General features: G+C 35.8%; 2 protein-coding genes across 4 annotated transcripts in view; both read left to right on the plus strand.

Annotated features, from left to right (window-relative positions):
* Positions 1-3,175, plus strand: part of LOC21402375 (nuclear pore complex protein NUP50A) — a 3,837-nt gene extending 662 nt beyond the window's left edge. The window contains exon 2 of one of the 2 annotated variants that reach the window (XM_024174693.1): positions 1,271-3,175. In XM_024174693.1, coding sequence (XP_024030461.1) covers positions 1,338-2,744 — 1,407 coding nt within the window. In that variant the 5' untranslated portion in view covers positions 1,271-1,337 and the 3' untranslated portion in view covers positions 2,745-3,175. The remainder of the gene's footprint in view (positions 1-1,270) is intronic. The other variant, XM_010111979.2, reaches the window with a different exon arrangement.
* A 15,855-nt stretch (positions 3,176-19,030) lies between these two features.
* LOC21402377 (protein MLN51 homolog) overlaps positions 19,031-22,721 on the plus strand; it is a 5,638-nt gene continuing 1,947 nt past the window's right edge. For both annotated transcript variants that reach the window (XM_024174698.1, XM_024174699.1), the window contains exons 1-6: positions 19,031-20,013; positions 20,321-20,423; positions 20,553-20,758; positions 20,892-21,718; positions 22,007-22,124; positions 22,480-22,590. In XM_024174698.1, coding sequence (XP_024030466.1) covers positions 19,493-20,013; positions 20,321-20,423; positions 20,553-20,758; positions 20,892-21,718; positions 22,007-22,124; positions 22,480-22,590 — 1,886 coding nt within the window. In that variant the 5' untranslated portion in view covers positions 19,031-19,492. The remainder of the gene's footprint in view (positions 20,014-20,320; positions 20,424-20,552; positions 20,759-20,891; positions 21,719-22,006; positions 22,125-22,479; positions 22,591-22,721) is intronic.

Raw genomic sequence — 22,721 nt, forward strand, 5'->3', positions numbered from 1 at the left:
CGCCCTTCCCCCCCCCCCCCCCCCCCCCCTCTTTTAGTTAGGAAATTAGTTCGTTTTCTAGTTTCCTGTGAGTTATAGATTCAATAATTTTTTCTGGTGTTACCGATATTGCAGCTCTCGGTACTTTAGATTTTGTTCGAAATCTGGGGCTTTAGGTCTTGCCCTCTGTTTGGCTACTGGGAAAATGGCTCAAGCGAAGTGAATTTGAACGAAATTTTTTTAAAAAACCGTGTTTAAATTAGCTCGGAATGAAAACCCTATATTAAGTGAGCCATTATGTATTAGGTTGGGTTCTTTGGGACACCCACTAGTAAATTATTCTTATGTACTACGTTAAATTTACTCATTTGATGTTTCCGTGAGCAAGAAATTTCGCCTTTGCCTGTATTTTAGTTCTTTTCATTTATTTGTATATGAATGAAATTTAATTTTCGAGAAGTCATTGAAAGGGTTGGCTTAATATGTACCCATAATTTATTTTATTTTTTACTTAAAAAATTAAATTTTATTAGATTTTTTTTTTTTGAAGTAATCATTTAGTTCTATTCTTCATACAAATTATAGCCCGTTTGGTTCATGGATTAGAACCATGAGATTAGAACCATTTTCGATTTACGTGTTTTTTTTGTGAGAAAAAATACTGTAGCGAACCATGAACTATGATTCGAATCAGAGAATGAATTCTCCAACCAAACGGGCTCTTAGTTTTGGGCGTTCTTTTGCTTTCTCTTGGATTGTGTGGAAGTTTCTAAAACATGTCTAGGATGAGCGGTTGAGGGTTAAATTTTGAGTGTTGAGTTTCACAATATATATTGGGTAATGGGTATATTTTGCTGGAATTTGGAGAGATGATGATTTCGGCTATTTAATCCAGTCAAATGTTTTTGAAAGTACTTGGAACAGTTGGAAGTTTTAGGATTCAACTGGGTTAGGGAATTACTTTATTTTTGGCGTGGGAGGAAGATCAGAAAGCAAGATAATATTATACCTGTGTAGTCCGTGAACATTAACATTAATAGATATAAAAAAAGAAAGAAAGGGAAGGATAAGAGAAAACCTTATTACATGGTCTTACTAAATGGAAATATAATCAACAAAAGTGCATGGATTTATGTAAATTTTAAAACTTCTTCTTGGTGAATTTAAAGCTGTGGCAAATCTAGTCTATTTATCCTGGCCGCTGGATTTTCTGTCTACTAACTTATGGACTCACTTGGTTATATCATTTGCTAACTACATCTCTGGATAAAAACATACTGATGACTTGCAGATTTGTGCATACTTAGGATCTTGAGAAGTTTGTGAACTGAAATCTAGTTTTTGGGCTTATTTCCTTGATGGGGGACGCAGAAAATGCCCTTCCACCCTCAAAGAAGAGGGCTGCTGGAAGGGAAATCTCTCGAGATAACCCTGGTCTTGATGATGAGGAAGATACTTCTGAACTGGAAACTGGGACTTTCAAAAGGGCCAGTGATCAGGTCTTGGCTACTAGAAGAATTGTCAGAGTTCGCCGACATCCAACCTCTGCTCCCTCTTCCAATCCTTTTGCAGGGATCAGATTGGTTCCTCCCACTGAAGCCGCTGCAAACAAAGCTGAAGTTAAAATAGAAGCACAAGTTGGACTTGGTGTACAAGTTGGTGAGAAAGCAATTTTGGATGATGTAGATGGAAAGACAGAGTCCAACAATGAGAACGAAAGAGGTAAAGAAGCGGAGAGTAAGCAGTCAGAAGTCAAGAACAGTGAGGCTGAGGTCGATGCCGGGGAGGCTGAGGCCAAGGCTGAGTTGAAGGCCGAAGGTGAGACTGAGTCTAAGGTTGAAGCTCAGTCAAAGGCAGAAGGTGACACTGAGACCAAGTCTGAAGCGGAGTCTAAATCTGAGGCAGAATCTGCTGCAAATGAACAAAATTCTGCAGAGGAGAAAAGTAATGCTACCGCTGATGAAGTGAAACCTGCGTCAGATAATGAACCAGCTGCAGAGGAAGACAAGACTGAAAATGCTAGTAAGAAAGATGAAAAAACAGAAAATGTAGATCTAAGTGTGGAAAGTACTCCTCTGAGCTCATTTCAACAGCTTTCGAGTAGCCAAAATGCTTTCACTAATCTTTCCGGAACCGGTTTTTCCAGTTCTTCATTTTCCTTTGGCTCTATTGCAAAAGAAGGATCTGCATTCAGTACTAATACTGGTTCGCTTTTTGGTTTCAAAACCGAACGACCTTCTTTTGGTCTTGGTCTTTCTAACAATGGAAATTCTTCCCTTTTTGGGATGTCAAGCACATCTGTTGTATCCAAGAACGAGGGAAGCAGTTTCCCATCATTGCAAGAGGTTGAAGTTGAAACTGGGGAAGAAAACGAGGAAGTTGTTTTCAATGCCGATTCTGTGTTGTACGAATACATTGACAGAGGTTGGAAGGAACGTGGAAAGGGAGAAATCAAGGTTAACGTTTCAAAACCCATGAAGGACAAAGCCAGGCTTCTCATGAGAGCAAGGGGAAATTACCGGTTGATTTTGAATGCCAGCCTTTTTCCTGACATGAAGCTCACAAGTATGGACAAGAAGGGCCTAACCTTTGCCTGCATGAACAGCACTGGGGAAGGTACAAGCGGGTTCTCTACTTTTGCTTTGAAATTCAAAGACACTTCCATTGTGGAAGAATTTCGCACTGCCGTTAATGCACACAAAGGTAGGACGTCGCCTGAGGTTCTTAAGACACCAGAGAATTCCCCCAAGGCTTCTGATGAGTGAAAGCTGCCGCTCCTTGTTCCTGTGCGGATATTTCTCTAGTGAAGCTTGCCATTCCCTGTGGTAACTGCTGTCCCTTCTCATTGCAAACAACAAATGAAAGTCGTTTAGAATTCGGCAATGTTAAAGCCCCCTTTTGTAGCAGAGTTATAGACGTGTCCGTTTTAGTATTTTGGAAGTGCTGAACTTTCAAGTTTGGATAAAATTTCTTGGGTCCAGACTGGCATAAAAAACAGTCGGGTTGAATGTTTGACACAAGTTTTATAGTTGGCCTGTTACTAAATTATGAGGTATATTTAGACTCCCATTTCATGGCGTGAAATATTTAGTTTTCCCCAACTAATATGTATGTCACTTACCTGTGCTATTTTATTGAAGAGTCTATTTCAATGGGTTACAGTGGTCGGAGCCAAACGATCTCTAATTTACTGCCATTTTGCTTTTTGTTTTTGTTTAGTTTATGGCAAATTAGTTAGAGAAATACAACCGAGAAGTCACTTTGCAAACATCAAAACTGCATGGTTCTTTTGTTTTTTTCCTTGAAGAATTTTTTGCACTTGTGCTTATGAACTTTTTCATGATTATGCATTTTCATCACTGTACTTTTTTTTCTTTTTAATAATTGAGCTCCATTAAGAGTAGTAATTGACTCCAACTTTTAGCAGAATTATAATTTAGGAAATTCTATCATTAATTCAAGGGGCTAATTATTAAACTACGACAAGTTTAGGAAAAACAAGAGTTAAAAAAATTATTATATTCTTATAATTTAAGTTGATTGTTACTATTTTATAAGTCTTAAAATTAAATTATCAACAACAAAAAAAATTGTTCAGGGATTATAGTTGCTAAAACCCTTTTTTAAAAAAATTATTATATTCTTATAATTGAAGTTGATTGTTACTATTTTATAAGTCTTAAAATTAAATTATCAAGAAAAAAATTGTTCAGGGATTATAGTTGCTAAAACCTTTTTTTTCTTTTTTTTTTTCGTTTTACTGTCTTTTTTACTTTCTATCGGAACACTTTGCTGGAAGGGTATAAACCGTTAATTACTAAAGGTCCGTTTAGTTTATAGGTTCAAATCAATAATTTTGATTCTAAATTTAAATTTTATGAGAAAATTCATTGGCGGGAACCTTTTGTTATTCAATTTTTTTGTGAGAGTGAATAATTATAATCATGAGTTTAAGTAAGTTAACCAAATAGGGTTTAAGATTTTTTGGGACAGAGTACATGTAAAGAAAATTAAGAGAGCAAATTTCCTAATTTTATATCTTTTAGGGCATGTTTACTTTGTATGAAAAGAGAGAGAGGAAGTAAGTAGTGATTCCATTTCTCATTTAATAATGAGCCCGTTTAGATTGCTAATTCAAGTTGAGATGTGACTTTATGTGAGAGTTTTTTACTATAGTAAAAAAGTTAGATGTGACTGTTTATAAGAACTTTTTATTGTAACAAAACTCGAATCGGTGAAATAAACAGAGCCAATGTGTTTACTTACAAAATTCGCGAAGATTTAGTGGGTCCCATACAATATAGGGAATAAGGAAAGGGAATACCAATCCTTGCACCTCATGAGTATTGATTTCTTGTCAAAGAGAATGAATGCTAAATTTACTTATCTACCCTTAATGAATTACTATGATGCATATTTAATTGTGTACAATGATATTTTAGTAATTACATTCATAATATTATTATTCTTAATTTTAATAAACATAAAAAGGGAATGTGGTTGTTTCTCATTATAAATATAGTAGTCAAGTAAACACATGAAAAGAAATAAATGACTCTTAATCATATTACTTTACCTTTTATTTTCAATCTCATTACATTTTTCATTACATTCCTTTACGGTTTAATAAACGCACATTTAACCTCTTTATTACCGTGGCCGAAGTGTTTTGGCCATATTACTAAGTATTCGTTTAGTTCTAGGTTTGAACACAAAGCTTAAAGAAAAATTTCTTCTTATACTGGAGAAAACATTGTAGTGTGAACTAAACTTTTTTTTTTTTTTTTTAGTTAGCACCATATACTTTTCTTCTCCAAAAACAACTATCCATGAAACTTTTTTGTTCACTACTAACCTTTTTTTTTTTCCTCATGTCATTCCCTCTCCGTATTATATAGATTATACATTGGGTCTCCATTTAACAGTTGGAACATAGATCCTGTTCAGACTTGTATCCAAGTACAAGGCCCTTATAAGGCTAAAAGGGGTGGCCCAAGCCAGCTATTTCTTGTGATTAGAAAAAAAAAAAAAAAAAATTGGCTATTTCTTGAAGCACACAGAAAGTTTATACGTCATTTTTCTGTAACTACGCGTGCTGTCATTTTTGTCTCTTCCTTTACAAATAACTAGCTCACGGGCTGTTGTTTCCTACTACTAGCGACAATTATAAAGAAATGGACCACCCTCATCTCTCATGATTTCTGTGCAACTAAATGACCACACCACGAATAATATATATATATATATATATATATATCGTCCTTTTAAAGTAAAATTTTGTAAGTTTTAAAGTAAAATTTTACAAATTATCGTTACGGTGCCGAGAATATTTCCCCGGGCAGCATGAAAGAATCCATGTGTGTGTGTGTAGAGAATGATGGTAAGGGAAGATTTAACATTTCAGGTTAAAAAATGGCTATACCTTTTAGTTATTGTGCCAAGGCGTGCCACATGATAATGGCCACATATTCAGCCACCAACATTGTTACTGTACTATTTTATGCCTTGATACTTTAATCAATGATTTTGGTGGAATATAACTTTTCCAGTTTCTTTAATCTGATAACACGCACTCACATACAGATACACATACATGTTACATATATTCTTAGCTGAAAACGTATATATGTACAATTCATTTGGATACAGCAGAACATACTTCAACTTCAACATAAGGTTCGTTCATAATTTAGTGAATGAAAATTACAGACTAGGCAGAACACAACCAGGAACACTCGTTTAGCCTAAAAGAACTTATTGGGTTTTTAATATTTTGTAAGAAACACCATAACCAGTGGCTAAGGAAAAAAAAAAAAAAGTAAAAAGGTTAAAAAAAGGGTACCAAAGCTTAAATTATCTTAGCTAGTTCTTGGTGCATGTATCTGAGCAAGAGTCCACACAGCTTTCCACTTTCTCTGATCCTGTATCCAAGAGATTGAGATATATATATATATATATATATATATATATATTCAATAAATAAGAAAAAGAATATATATATATATATATATAAACTAGTAGAAAAAGGATAAAGGGGGAATGGGAAATTAATTCTTACGTGGGTTATGTTTGGTGCTGAAATTGGTACACAAAGATGAAGCACATCCAAGCTTGCAGAAGTAAAAAATGTTATTATTTGACACACCATCATCCTCATGTAGTAGTGCAGTAGTTTGGGTTTGTTTAAAAGAGGGAATGATGCAGTCTTTGAGGCACTTGTAAGAGCATGAAAAAGCAGAGTGGTTTGGTGTGATTAGGCAGAGGAGGAAGCAACTCTCGTAGCAGCTCTTGAAAGACGCATTTGCCTCCCCAACTAGCACCCCCAAAACCATCAAACCTGTCAAAACCCACCCCATTCTTCTCACCTTTTCCATCTTCTCTTGTTTGTCCGTCAAGATATATATATATATATATATATATTATATGACAATTATTCCAACTTCAATACACATGTATATAGTTGTATATATAGATATAGATATAATAATAATAATAAAAAAGGCTTGGTGGGTGGAAATGAATTAAAGTAATGAGCGTGACCGCGGAAGTCGGTGTCGTTAGTGAAAAGTTGAGAACAAGTGGTAGTGGAAAACGGGAAGTAATTATTATCGTTTTGTAAGGTCAAACTTTTTGACGAATGTAGCAAACGAAGAGAAATGAGAAGAAAAATTGACTGAATGGCAGTTAACTCAATTGGAGTTTAGTCATTTTTTTTTTAATAAAAAGGAAATTTCCCTCAACTGATTGCGGAAATATTAAGATGGATATAATAAACAAAATAATGATATAATAAAACATAAAACAAGTACTGCAGTTTAGAGTGCAATTTGTAACATTTTGGAAATCAAAATAGGAAAAAAAAAAAAGTAATACGGGACCAAAAGTGAAATTAATCCTGTTAATAATTTATTATTATGTATTTTCGTACGTTATTCTTATAATTGTTTGTTACTTATTCTTAATAAGAATCAATTATAAAAATTCCTCCCGAACTTTAGTCTAAATTTCCCCGTTTGATGCAGCGAGATGCTTCATGAGATTGTCAAAGACGCTTAACTTAATAATAACAGTTTTTAAATATTAATAAAATCTTATTAATTTTTGCCTACAATTAAATGTGATTATAATGACAAAGTCAACACAAGGGCAGAAAATCGAGAGAGAAACCGCTTTGGAAGGACTAAGAAGGTGTCACTCGACATTTTATTAATTAATTGATCCATATTATATCAAAGTTCTAAATTTCAATACACGTTCAAAAAGGACTAAGAAGGTTTTTGGTTGCACAAGTCGTTGGAGCAGTGATTCAAACAGCCTTTCATGCTCTCAGAATCTACATTTTAACCATATATGACTCACATTTTCAAGATATATAATAATAAAAATAAAAAAAACTATTCCCAAAAATGAAAATTAGGGTAAAAGATCAAACTAGAGATGCAGATCAAAGAACACAAAATCTAGATATATATATATATATATATATATATATAATATGGTTGAAAGAACATACCATCGTAGAGAGAGGGCAACTATCTTTTAGATCAACAGGAAGGACACATTTCTTCAAGCATTTCCAGGCACAAGGCAAGAATTTCTTTGGCACATAAGGGATCTTTTCCTTCATGTCTATACTATAATGCACTCGAAATAGCACCCTGCATAGCATTTGTCAAACCTTGCCATTGCATATTGCCCAAAGAATAACCCCATGAACATGACCACTAAAAAAATTGCCTTCATATTCTGCCCCTTCAACATGATTACTTTCAACAGTGTTTTTTTTTTTTTTCAAGGCTTAATTTGTTGTCATTTATAAGCCAGATCCCTAGTATTGCATTAATTAAATGTGGATATCTAACGTCTAATTGGCTTCTAAAAGAGATGGTGAAAATGAATTCTCCCTAGAGCCGTATATATGTGACAATATGACAAATTTGGAAGGTGATTTATTATCTCTCTTAAATAAAAGAAGACAACATAAGACATCAAACGCACATTTATGACATTTCAAGCTTTGATTACCAAACCAAAATGGTTGCACTATATAGGAATGCAAACACGCCTAGCACAGTAGCAATAATCCATACACTCACCATAACACCATCTCCTAACATCCCGCGCTTCTTACACCGATAAAAACACATTTTATCACAAGAGTTTTTACCAGCAGAATCCGCAGCCTGATCGGTATATGCTGGCAACAGTGAAGAAGGGGTGTTTCAGGAGTTAATGGAAGAGAGCCTTTGCTCAGCACCATAGCCATTGCAATGTGTAGTAATCCAGAACACCATCAGATTTACATGTTTCCCTCCTGTAATTTCCTTCCATATGTTTTTGAAACTTATTTTTGTATACGAGACAACCGGTAGTACAAAAACATTGAATGCTTATAAAACTAGTAATGTAAAAGATTGTTGCTAATCCTCTTCTTTCTTTTTTTTTTTTTAACCGCCCTTCGTCTTTAGTGAGTTTATTTCATACGTATGGTTTTTAAATATCCAGATTTGCCATAAGAAGCTACATTTTGATTTGATGATAGTCTGACCCTTCGAAGGACTGAACATGGTATATAGTATAACTATAGGTGCTTGCTTCCATCCAGCGGCTGATTTGTAAGTTTATGTGCGGTTTGGTTGCTTTAATTTTTGCTAACGTGCCATTTGGATATCAAGTTTTGCTAAGGTGCCTTTTGAAAATCTTAAATTTATTGTTAAGTTGGTGATTTTTTTTTTTTTTTTTTGGGTTTTTTTTTTTTTTTTTGGGTTTTTTTTTTTTTTTTTGGCAATCGCTAACTGCCAATTGACTTCATGATTTTACCTGGCATTTCCGTTATTCTATTCCAACATGAATGGCCCTTTCGTAGTGTTGCTTGTGGTCAGTTTTGTTGATATATTATTATTTAAACATGAAATGAGATAGCAGAGTGTCCACGTGTCAAACACTGAATGTAGAAGGTGATAGAGTGACAGAAAAAGTAACGCTAACATTTCTCAATTCTACAATTTAATGAACGCTCATTCTTTGTTGATGTAGAAAATTGCAACAGCTTGCTTACTTTAGTAGTAAAAATCAACTGCATAATTCCCAAAATATAATAAAATAAATGTTTTACGAAACGAAAAATTGGGATAGCTAGATTTTGTGTATGATATAGTAATAGTCACAAAAAACATGGTAAAGTTGTGTTTAACATATTTAAGGTGCATGCCTAGTTAAGAGTATACCACACTAATACGTCGGGTTGTAAGTTTCAGACCCTTATCACTGAGTTCAAAATTAACGGAGTAGTCATATTGTTTGCTTTTCACGGAGTAAATAATTGGTTGATACACACCTTTATTATCATAAAGTGTTGTATTGGTGTCTCAATAGCTTGGGATGTTTGTTGGAGTTGAAGCACTATCAATAATCTTACCCTTCAATGTTTCTTTCAGGACGTAGTAGCTTGTTCTTCTTTCTAAGCATTAAGCACTGAGAGTTGAAGGGGCTACCTATTTCAAATGTTTGTATATTAGGCTTCTTTCGTTTCGTTAGTTCGAGTTTTAAACTCGAATTGAAAAATAAATTTATGTGAGATAAAAGATTGTAACATAAAAAATTAAATTTGATTTTTTATTTTAAAAAAAAAATACTGTAACAAAAACTTAAATTGTAATTTAAACTAAATAAATAGGGCCTAATAGACGACTCTACGACGGGGCTTTGACTTCAAAGAAACTGATAAGTTATAACGAAATGGCGCACAGGCGCAGCTACCAAATTGATAGCCGTTCGGTGCTATGAGCGGCACGTCATCTTTTCCCATTCATTAAGTGAGATTTAACCGGACATGGGCTGTTAAAGGTGACTCGTAAAAAAGTGAAGTCCTTCGGTTAATCTTGTCCATCACAAAGAGAACACAGATCATATTCCTTCAGCTACCAATCCACATATTTTCATGCCAATATGATCTCCACCTTCAGAGAGAGTAATAATATTGTCTTGCTTTATCTTCTAAACCTCTGCAAATGGATTGCCTCCAAGGGTAGAAAAGGAATTCTGGGTCGTGGAGACAAACAGTTTACCACTTGGCTCCTGACCTGTGTATAAGCTGCCTCCAGCTTCATGTCTGAAATGTTACAAAAAAAAAAAAAAAAAAAGGATTTAATTACCATTTTCTTATCTTCTTTTCAGGCACAATATCAAATGCAAAGATAAAAGTATGTTACCCTAGACAAAGCATATTCCCCGGTATTTCTGGCCAAGTTTCTGCATCTGAATATCATTAAACAAAAAATTTAGGCATTCTCATTTCTCATAATAAAAATAGGATTAATCTCAATAAAATTTTAGTCTCCGAACTATAAGCGAAGTCTCATTTTGATCTCGAACTAGTCTGGGGCAGGCAACGACCAGAAGTTAATTCTATATTTTAGATATTAAGGCACGACTATTAAGAAGAAAACCGTGCCTTATTCTGTTAAGATTTTAATAATCAGATGAATAGAAAGACTGATTTGAGACAAGTTTAGTAGTTCAGTGACTCGTTTTGAAATGTTTTAAAAATCAGGCACCAAAGTAAGACTTCACTGTAGGACTAAAAATGTAATTAACCCATAAAAATAAGATAGAGAGACAATAGACAAATATCTTAATTACTTGTTGGCACTCTCCAGGTGCAACATTGTTGTGGTTGAACAGCTCTGTAAGGAGGTGATGGAGTTGCAAATATGCCACGGAAGGAAACTGTCAGACAAAATTCTGTTGCTAAAAGGTCATGTATTCTAAACCCCTTTGCAAATCAGTCAGCAATATTTTGAGTATTTGACTACCTAACTTTCCTAGTATAACTCTCTAGTGATTCAATGATGCAAAGTTTTGTACTATATGAGGTTCTACTGAAATCTGTTCAAATAGATGAGTAACAAATTCATGAGTTCTTTTCAATTCGTAGCTATGAAATCCTCATACCGTTTGAGATTGAACAGGAGTTTGATCGTGTTAGGAAAATATGGACAATACAAAGAAGAACAACAATAATTTATGAAAAAAAACAAAATAACGAAATCATTACAACACTAATTCAACCTTTGTACCAAACTCGGAAACTGAATTGTAAGGATATCGATACACGTGAAGCACGCTTTCCTTAAAACAAATTCATCCCCTCCGGCGAGTATTTGAGGCAACGTTGGACGTCCGTCTCCCAGGATACAACGATAATGACGGTAGCTCGAGCACTATCGGAACCGTCCGGCGAACTAGAACTTGGACCTTCCCTCTATCACCAAAATAGAGCTACAAATGAAAAACACACAAAGAACTCGCAAGAGAAGAGAGAATCGAGAGTAAGGAGAAGAGAACTTAGAAATGTGTGCATGTCCTTCATGTGGTGCATGGCTTTTATAGGCTTTCGGAATAAGGGTTACAAAACATGGCATTATGGGACTTAAACGCACATCTTAATGGTGCAAAACATGCATGATGAACGTAGCCACAAATCCACAGTAATTTCGGATTTTATGAACACAAAACTGAAGCCATAACCGGCCATTAAGTCCACCATTAAGCTCGGTATTAAGCATACCATTAAGCCCTCCTTCAATCACCATTATGCTCATTTTCCAGCCATTAAGCACAACATTAAGGTAAGGGCGAAAGGCTGGAAAAGTCTTGGCTGAATCAAAAATAAAAATTATAAAAGTGCACGGAGCAGGTTTTTTGGTCCAGCATTCGTATCCGCAGGTCGCACACATTGGGCCCCAAACCCGCTGGGAACGGTCCGGCATTCTCATTCACCCGATATCCATTTTGAGCGTATGAATATCCAATTTCGATCTCCTTATGACGGAGAACGCAAATCCATCGAGGCCTGTCTTAAAAACTTATTGGGCTCTATTCGAATATGGGCCTCAAAATGGGCCTTTAAAATGGCTTAGCAAGCCATTTTTCTAACAGAACGTTGGTAAATTTTAGGTACTTGCTGCAACAGAAGACCCTTATCAATGAGTTCAAGTACATATGGGGAGTTTTAGATGTTCTACGCCATTCTTTTGACAGATTCTATGAAGGAAATATTACCACTATAGAAGCATATTGTACGCCATTGACTTGAGCTGCATGTTATCCTGGAACAAGTTCTGGAATGGATGAACAAACAGCAGTGGAAACATCCTGCAGGCCCATGCGGAAAAACTAAGGTCCCTTTAGTTGAGCTTTTGCTTTTGCTTTTAGTTAGTAAAAAAAGATAAGTAAAAACTGTAACTTTTCAAACTTTTCAGTAAGTGTTTAAAATAAAAGAGCTTAATGATTGAAAATGATGTTTAAATTTTCTAATAAGTAATAAACATGTTAGAATAAAGTTTATAGTCTTAATACAACTCTGGTGTAAATTTTGAAGTATATTTATAAGTGCTATTTTTAGAAGCCTTATTTTGTGTGGCTTTAATTGAAAGCTCTTTTAAAAAGTTAAAAAGTACTTTTGAAAAATCATCCAAATACTTTTAAAAGCATTATTTAGAACCGAAAAATCAAAAGAAATTTTTAAAAAGCTCTCCCAAATAGGCACCGACTAAAATCGCACTACCAATGAAATATATTTTTTTGTTTTTAACCTTTCATAATGCTAAAGAAGTCCAAACAAGTGATTACACCAAGAGAAGGAATTCAACCCAACCAACATGTATCGAGCATGTGTGGAGCCTAATTATCATTCTGACCCATAGTCAGAAAGCATATCGACCGAAAATTTTAAGTAGTGCTATATTAGGGTTTTTACGCACATATCTTGGTAGTGTGTGATTCTCTCTGTTTTTTTTTTTTTATTCTTATAAATACTTGTAAGAATTAAAAGTCGATGGAGCTCTCAGATTAAGCATTTAAGCATGAATTACTATAGAGTGTATGTGCTCTTACTTGCCTTTTCTTTTATATTGTTGCTTTCGTTAATAAATGGTGTAGCTCTCTGCAATAGAGCCAAAATTTGGGACCTACCTCCTCAGTCTGGGATTGACTTCTCCTGTACTGACCATTCTTTTGACTATTAACCTGCATAAAATATGTGTATTTATATCCTTAGAAACTGAGAGGATTTTGATGATTGACAAGCGTAATTTTAACAAGAAATGGAAATGGGGCTCAATTAGTTCCGAACATCCCATATAAAAAAGAAAAATGCAACGAAGCTTAATACTTGAAGGCTCGTGACTTTTCTCACCACTATGTCCTCTTTCCACATACACATCCTAATGAAGTCTCGTAGTCTCTCAATGTTACTGAAATTAAATTTAAAAAAAAAAAAGAAAAAAAAAAAAGAAACAAGTTGACAAGTTGTGATGTTATGCTTGTAACACAAAGTAAATTGAAAAGAGGACTTTAACACTGTTTGGTAGGAGGGAAAAAACGAGAATGAAAAGAAAACACATAAAAGAAAGAAAATGTGAAGGAAATGAATGAAGTTGATTTTTTTTTATAGTGTTTGGTTATAATGAGAGGAAAGAAAACATGTAATAGCCTAAATTACTATTTTATCAATTGTTTAATATTAATTTAGATTTTAAAATAAGGACACAAAGTAAATTTAGTCATAGATGAGTGGATTTGAGTTTTCCTTCTAATGTTGGAGAGATAAAAAATAGTGGCCCCATCATAATTCTTTTCCATCCTATTTTCTTTTCTCGCATCTCTTCCTTCTTACCAAACAACCAACTCTATTATTTTCCATCCAATAATCTATCTACTTAGTGCTGGAACTTTGGGCCGGCAGGCCTACCCGAAGCCCGACTTTTTCGGGCTCGACGGGGAAGCCCATAAAGCCGCCCGTCCAAGCAAGTTTTCGGGCACGGGCTGCCCGAAATTGGACGACATTGCCGAAGGCCGCCGCCAAAAGAATAGCCTCAACCGCCAACCGCCGGATTTATTTTTTATTTTTTTCCCTCCGGCCGAATTCCCGAACCCAAAGCCCGACTCCAACGGCTCTTTTTTTTACTGTTGCCTGAATTTTGGCCCGAACCGCCCGAACCCGACCCACCAAAAATTGAAAGTAGTCGTTGGATCCGACTTTTGGGGAAAAAAAATTAATTTTTTAACCCAAAATTTTTTCTATAAATACCCCTCATCCCCCACACATTTTTCTCTCTCAATTTTTCTCAATCTCTCTCAATTTTTGTATAATTTTAACACAAAATAACTTAATAATCATTTATATACAAATACAATTACTAAATAATAGTATATTATTTATAATATATATACAATATTATAAAAATTAAAAAAATATAATAAAAAAATATTTTTTTTGGGCCACTCGGGCTGCCCGGCTGGGCTAGAGCAGCCAAAACCAGGCCCGCGGCCCGTCCATGGGCCTTCTCGGGCTCGGGCAGGCGTCCCGAAAAAAATCGGGCGGGCGGGTTCTAGCATCGGGCTCAAAATCAAATTTTTTGGACGATCGCGGTGGGCCCGTCCAAAGTTCCAGCACTACTACCTACTTCCTTCCTTCCACTTTTCTATCATACCAAACACACTCTAAAACTAAAACCCCGTTCATTTCGCTGATTCGAGTTTTGCTACAGTAAAAAGTTATCACAAACAGTCACATCTAACTTTTTTATTACAGTAAAAAGCTCATATAAAGTCACATCTTAACTTAAATTAAAAATTCAAATCAGCGAACTAAACAGACAATAAAAGATACACCTGCTATCAGGGAAATTTTGTGGATTATGGTCCTTGAGATAAAATTCCTTTGCGCGTTGCAAAAATGTGACAGATGTGAACTGATCGATTAGCAAAGTGGTACTTTTATTTACACACAAAGGAAACAAGAACAGGCTAATTAGCAAGTTTGAATATGGATAAATATTGTACCTCATTCCCCCCTTCTAGGAGAGCGCCAACTTCTTGAGAAGTGAACTTAGCCACTGAAATTGATTTCACTCTGTGTAATTCACGGCTTGGATTTTTGGTTGTGAAGTCAAAAAAGAAAAAGGAAAAGATAAATAAACAATTCTTACCTAAGAAACTTAATACTCTTTAGTTATAATTAGGAGTGACCTAAAAATAAAAGTTGAAGTAAACAAATAAAATAATGAAAAACGGAAGATGAGAGAAATATAAGCATTAGAGCGCGCAATGCTTGTTAGGAGACTCTGGTGGTAATCAGCGCGACAAATAAATAGAAAGCGGGTCTCAGAATATAAAACTCGTAGATAGGACTCACTTTCTATTAGTTGTGGTGCTCAATATAAGTTATTCTCACAAGCATTTTTCTAAGCATAAAGAATTTCACTACAGGTTGTGCAGACAAATGTCCAAAAATTTGTGCAAACATATCTTGGTCCCTGCTTCAATAGACACATAAAATGAGAATACATTTTCAATGTGGCATGTGAATTTTAAGGAGATTATACGTTAGTTAGATATATAACTCTATCATCATGACAATTACCTGGTGAACTATTCTTCATCCAATCACATAAGGACCAAGATGATAGAAAAACCATGTTGTAAATCACGTCACAAGTACAACACCTTATGAAAGCTTTTGTTTTCTACCTTTTGAAGGCAAAACCAACATGAAGCATAACTCCATGAGAAGCAAGAATATAACTTTTTGGATAATTATTTTCTTCAACTTTAGAAGAAAAAGAGCTTACTAGAGAATTGCAATTGATGCAATGACGATTCCCCGGAAGCTTCAGAAGCGCGCAAATGATCATCTGGTTCTTCTCATCCTCCTTAAGCCGTCTGGCCATTGCCGCCAGAACAACTATATGATATTCCTTCGCAAAATCAGAAAGTAGTATTAAACAGTAGTATTGTATTTGTGGCGATCATCAACTATAGAGGAAATATTATCTGATCATGCTTGCGAGATGGCCAATCTTATGTGCTTGGCATGAACTGTGAGAACAACTCAAAAGTGGAACTAGATTATTAGGACATGGAAATTCCGGGAACGCCCTTGAGAAGTTATGGGAGTTGCCTCTGTTGATGGTGATAGAGTGTGTGACGTGATGGCTTTTATTGGTTGAACAACGAAGAAGATATCTTTTTATTATTATTATTATTATTATTATTATTATTATTTTTCAGCTACAAGAATTCCTTTGGTAGTTGGTGTTCAAAATATGATGAACATGGGTTGTACTTGTGACATTAGTAGCACCTTGAAAATGTTTAAATATTTTGTAGGGAGAAAAAAGAAAATAGATCAAGACTTGAGATGAATTAAAATTAATAGGTCAATAGTTTACATAAGTTAATAAATAGGCTAAATTACTGTTTTTGTCCATAACTTGTTTAGTTATGAACCATAACTTGACAAGTTATTGTTCATAATTCACGGTTTTTATCCATAACTTGTCTAGCTATGAACCATAACTTGATAATTTTGTCCATAATTTATCTGGTTATGAACCATAACTTGATAAGTTATGGCCTATTAATTTTTATAACTAAAAATTGGCTTATATACTTTCTTAAGCTTTTCATATTGGCCTATTTTCTACTATTTTTGAATTTTTTTTGTACTTGTTGTTAGCCTAGCGGTAAGCCCAACTCCACCTGAAAATGTAGAACTCGTTTGATAATGTTTTTAAAATAATTTTATTTTTAATATAAAAGTAAAAATAAAATTATTTTGAACCGATTTTGAAATTGCGTTTGGTTGATTTTTTAAAAAATTATTTTGAATATAATAAAAAAGTGAAATCGTGTTTGGTTATAATTATTAATGAATATATTATAACATTTTTTTATAAGTATTATAAAATGAAAACAGAAAAGAAAAAATAACTTTTAATCGTTTTTTCATTCACAAAAATTACTCACTATTTTTTTTTTTAAATATTTACTAAATAAACACAATTTATAAATCGTTTTTATTTTCGTGTCTCAAAAAACGTACAAAACGTTTTTAAAAATAAATAAAAATTAATTCTAATAGAGTTCAAATCTCTCCCGTAAAAAAAAAAAAAATAATAAATTAAAAGTTGTCAGAGAAAAGGCAGGTGGAAAGGGCAAAAAAGAAAAGAAAAGGAAGTGGAAATGGGTGGAGTTGGATGTGCCACATGTGGTTGGGGGTTAGCTGATTGTGAAAACTAATGGCATGCCATATCTGAGTAGTAGTACCACAACTGAGTTTTCTTTTCGGTGTCGTGGCTAGCGAAGTATATAGAAACACTTTCAAATATATATGTAGGAAGACTAACCATTAGTTTTCACTTTTGATTTTAGGCATGATTAACTCTGTATATGGAGATGTTTGGTCAATAATGGTGATGTGCCAAGGTTTCCCGGTTAAACATGATCAAGGAAAACACAAACAGTCAACACCATTACAAGAAAACCAATGTTTACCAATAATAAAACAAAATCGCATTATTTATAACATCAAACTTGAACATGTGATTTGAGTCCAACAAGTTTGGAAGGTTGTACTAGATATTGCATTAATAGTACTAATATTCTCAGATAAAGCATAGATACTTTTTGCTAATCAAATAAAGCATAGATACTTGAGAATCCGCTGTAGATTTTCCAAGTTAACAACTTGATCTAGCCCACAGCCACCCGCCTCTCCCTGAGATGTGGCTCTCGTCCATCACAAATTTTCACTACGAGATCTCATCCATAATAATTCTCTCTGATGTGATGTGGGTCTCTCGCGTTATTAAAGGACTAACAATTCAGGTAGCAACACGACACATTTTAAAATCTGCACGAAGTTAGCGGATTTGGGTTTATTATATATATGTTTGTATCAAAATCAGGTCGAATCCGTAAAACACGATTAAATAACGTGTCATTTTTAGGTTGACCCGCCAACCCACAATTGACCCGTCGTAACCCGTTTATTAAACATGTCATATTTGGGTACTATGAATACACAACACAATTATAACTTGTTTACCTATGTTTGCTGGCCAGGTTGAGAAACAGGTTGATAAATAGGTTGACACTCATTTTATAAACATGTTAATAATAGGGTTATAGAAACATGTTGACACGACACTATTGTAGCCTGTTTAATAAACAGGTTAGTCATGTCGTGTCGTGTCAACCCGTCAATATACAGGTCGTGTTTGAATTTTGTATTTTAACACGAATAATAAACGGGTCGTATTCGTGTAAGGTCTTATCGTGTCAACTGAGGGAGTCAACACGACACGGCAATCTGGATTGCCAACCCTAACTAAAAACTACTACAAGATCTCACCCGCGGTCGCGTTCCTCCGTGAGACCAATCCACAAGGACATGATCTTGTTATGTTCTAAGAATCACTTTTTTTCCTCCCTTTTATTTAAAAAAAAAAAAAAAAAACCATTTCAGATCTCACATAATTTTATATGTTAGTTTCTAATAACTTAAAAAAGTCAAATAAGTGATTTGTTTTACATGTTTAGCATTTTTTTTTTTTGTCTCTACACATAACAAGTTCTTTTTTTTGTTAGAACTTGTAACAAGTTTGTTTAGATATTGTGAGTAATTTTTATGTAAATTTTCTAAGTTTGCTATACTATTTTTAAGACATTTTTTAGTACGTTAATATATCAGTAGGTCAGGTTTTATGTTTATTAAATTTGTATAAAATCACATAAAAATTAAAAAATATGCATATTTAAAGATTAAAAAATCTGACATACCGGTACACCATTGACCATACCATAAAATGTTTTTTTTTTTGAAAAAAAAAGGAAAAAGAATGGTTTTTTATAGTTGTTGGGTCCCACTCCCAGTTCAAAAACTGCTGACGGGTGATGGGATTTGGATCGTTTCTGTATGCCGACTTGGCGGACACTTGATTGGTTTGTTATTGGTAGATTAGATTCAGATTCACTCAATCCTAGCCCGCCCCCCATGTGACCATGCCAAGAGCGTAGGGATCGCACGTGCCAAAATCTTAGCTAAACTCAGCCTTGCAATCTCTCACGTGTCAGAAGCCCTGACCAATCCCAATCTCCGAACCCACACCCTAAATTTCCCATAATGCCCCTTTCAAACTAGATAAGTCCTCACAACTTCCTTAATAAATAAATTAATAAATAAACAATAAATCTGTGAAGAAATTGCAATTCCATGTCTTTCTATTTCAAGTGATGACGACGCACCCAAAAGCCCCAAATATCTCTCCCTCTCAAAATCTAGGGTTTCACGAGGAGTATCCCTAGATCCCTGTCCAGAACAAAAGGTCCCAAATTTCATGAAATTTGGGTCTTTAGGGTTTCGATTTTCGGGGAATTCTCTCCTCTCGGCGTTTGATTCCCGCTAATATTTTTTCTGCCTTTTACGGGCTTTTCTTGCTTGGGTTCTCGGTACCGATTTCTAACTGGTTGAATCAGAGTTCGGGTTTGCGATAAGGCTTTGAGTTTTCTTAGAGATTTGGACTGATTGAGTTCTGAGTAATTAGGTTTCCATTTGGCGAAAGCTTTTTCTTCTTGTTTTTCCTTTTAATTGGGCGAAATTTGTTTACTTTTTTGCTCTTCGAATTGGGACATTGGAGATTTAGGGTTTTTGTGTCGTTTGGAGGAGATGGCGATGGTCGGTGCGGAAGATGTGGATTACGAGAGTGATCCAGAGGAGGCGAAGCGATCGCTGGCGATGCGGAGGCGGGAAGCGAGCGACGATGAGGAAGAAGGAGGGGTGGGTGAGAAGCGGAGGGTGGATCGAAGGGGCGGGATTCATTCGGATGATGAATCGGACGGTCAGGGCGGGGCGGCGGAGTACGACGAGGACGAAGAAGAATTGGTCTTGGACGACGAAGAAGAAGAGGAGGAAGAGATTGATGATGAAGAAGGGGAGGAAGAAGAGGAGGTCTATGAGGAGAGTGGTCGTGGACGGGAGGGTGGTGGTGAGAATTTGGCGGTTGCGGTTCCGAAGGAGGTGTCGTGTAATGGCAGGGCGCCTGTGGATGGTTCGGTGGAGGCGCATGGTGAGAGTCAGGCCGAGGGGGAAGAGGAGAAGAAGGAGCATGAGCCCTTTGCAGTGCCCACTGCTGGAGCTTTTTACATGCATGATGACAGGTTCAGGGACAATGCTGGTGGTCGCCACAGGTATGATTTTCTCTTTGGATAAGTATGTAGGACTGAATTCTTGTAAGCTGCTATGACTTCAATGGGTTTGTGCAAATATACTTTTGTAATTGGGTTGTTTCTTTGGTTACCTTTGTATACCCTTTATATAGTTTCGGTATCTGGGTTACCATCACTATTCTGGTTCAAGGGCTTATGGTGTTCATTTCCCTTTACTTCTATGTTTCTTTCATAGTTCTTTCTAGTAAATAAGGCTTTTTTTTTTTTTGGGAAGTAACAAGTACACTTCTTGAATGGTTAATAAAAATGCAACATTATTTTTGAATAGGCGGACACACGGTGGAAGGAGGCTGTGGGAGTCCAAAGATGACAGGAAGTGGGGACATGACAAATTTGAAGAGATAACTTTGCAGGAAAGGCATTATCAGGAGGTACTGGCGTTTCATATGTGCAACCCTCATAGTATACTGGTTTAAATGCATGCATTTTTCTTTATAGTACGTTCCTTCGCCTTGAGGCTCTCAAATCTGCTTTGTTGTTAACATCTTCTGAAATTTTAGGGAAGGAGATCTTCTAAGGGCCATTATCGAGGTCGTGGTAGAGGCCGTGGTGTTGACCGTGGATATGGTAGAGGCAACAGGTCTAAAACATATAACAACAGTACTAATCAGAGCCAGGTATCCAAGGGCGTGAGGGGGAAAGGGGTCAGGAAGTACGAACCCATGACAAAGAACAGCGCCTTGGCACCTTCAACACTAAACAAACAGTAAGTACAACTTTTCCCAACAGCAATGTATCAATTATTTACTGTTACTTATTTGAAGAAAAATTGTTTATTTTCCTTTGCTAAATTCATCTTGATATTCTTATATATTTATAATCTGTGTTGATTTATGTAGATCCAGGAAGCCCACCGAGAAACCGTCTAATACTAACTCAGCAAGAGCTTTCGCACCCGCATCTAATGCAGAGTTTGACCAGGTTCCTGCTAGGAAAAATGTGTTTGCATCAAGCTTAAATTCGGCATCTCCACCTTTTTACCCATCAGGCTCTTCCAATAAGGATATCTCCCTTACACATAAAAGGGATGCTCAAGCAGGAAGTACTAACAGAAATCTTCGCCCATCTGCTGTGGACAATACATTACTGCGAGGAAAGAATATAGCTGAATCTGTTCGCATGGACAAGCTAAACATCAATGATTCCATCAGTTCATCTGCTGGGAAAACCTCGAGTAACATACAAATGCCACCGTCTGGAACATTGTTGGTAAATACAGCTCAGCCTTCTCAGTCTAGGACTCATGGGAGGGCTGTTATTCCAGGACAGATGACTTACCAAGCAGCTCCACTTCATAATCACGCCATAAGAGGTTCTTTATCCGCACAGCCACATGCTGTTCAGCGAAGTCCAGTTCAAGGCCGAGGGCAAACTGTTGTGCAGACTCCTGCTCAGCAGTTGGGACAGCGCCCTGGTAGTGGATCTCAAGCTTCTTCTCCGCCAAATACAGCTCTGTCAATAAGTTCATTGGAACCTGGAGAAGGGGATTCGTCTTCAGAGGCAAATAAATCTAAAACAGCGTTGATTGCAAAGGGGAAAGGTGTTGCTCAGGGTAGTGGAAGGGGCTCTGTTTTGTATGGTGGAGCTCAGGTTATTGCAACCACTGGTAGTATGGGTGTTAGTCATGGAGATCAGAATTTCCCTGGTAGTCCAGCATTTCTTCCATGTAATGTTTCTAGGGCCCTTTATTTTTCTTTAGATTCTTTGGAATTATGCACTCGTGGGGCTTCCTCTTGAGATGCTAGTTTGCTATAAAACATAGCGCACATGCTCATACAAGCATGCACGCGCACATATATTTCGCAATTTGAATAGCATTATCTAGATTTGAGATATTGAAAACAATTATGTTTTACTGAGCTTAACTGTTTGTACTTTGTATGCATATTATGTGATATACGAGTTCTTATTGTCCAAATTTTTTATGAGTTGTATTTGGTTGCTTGTTGGGCAGTCATGCAATTTGGAGGTCAGCATCCTGGTGGTATGGGGGTTCCTGCTGTTGGGATGGCATTTCCTGGATATGTTGCTCAGCCACAAGGTCTTGGTCTGGGAAATTCTGAGATGACATGGTATAGGCATTTTACGATACATGCAATTTCTTAGCTGCATTTCTTGTTTATTTATATTATATGCTTTTGGATTTCATGTCTGGGCTAGTTCAATAAGTGGTTAAGTGGTACTTGTCATGGAGAGGCAGTTGTACATATTTCAGACTTTTGACCTTATATTTACTAGCGTATCAATTCTATTCTGTTTCCCTGCTGAGCTGAGATTTGCCTATCCAGTAGGAAATATTTTAGCGTCTAATCTCGTTAAGTAGAATAGTTTTTTAAGTTATAAAAATTAATGCATTGGAGTTGCATGTATTAGAGTTTTTCTCATTCCTTATGACATAAAGAGTTAAATTGTTTTTGTTTTTCTCAGGCTCCCAGTGCTAGCGGGTGCTGCAGGAGCATATTGTTCACCCTATATTGCTGTTGACGGTGCTTACCATGCTCGCCCATCAGGACAGTCGTCTTCTGGGGGTGCCTCAAGGTTGGTAGCATGGTGTCACTAGTTCTATTATATATGTTATCCGGATGATCTTTTTCGCCTGTTGTCGAATCCAAGCTTATTTCATGTTGGTCTTTTTTTTTTTTTTTTTTTTTTTTTTAATTTTTTTTTTT

Source organism: Morus notabilis, unplaced genomic scaffold, assembly GCF_000414095.1.
Source record: "Morus notabilis unplaced genomic scaffold, ASM41409v2 Scaffold151, whole genome shotgun sequence".
NCBI lineage: Eukaryota > Viridiplantae > Streptophyta > Magnoliopsida > Rosales > Moraceae > Morus > Morus notabilis.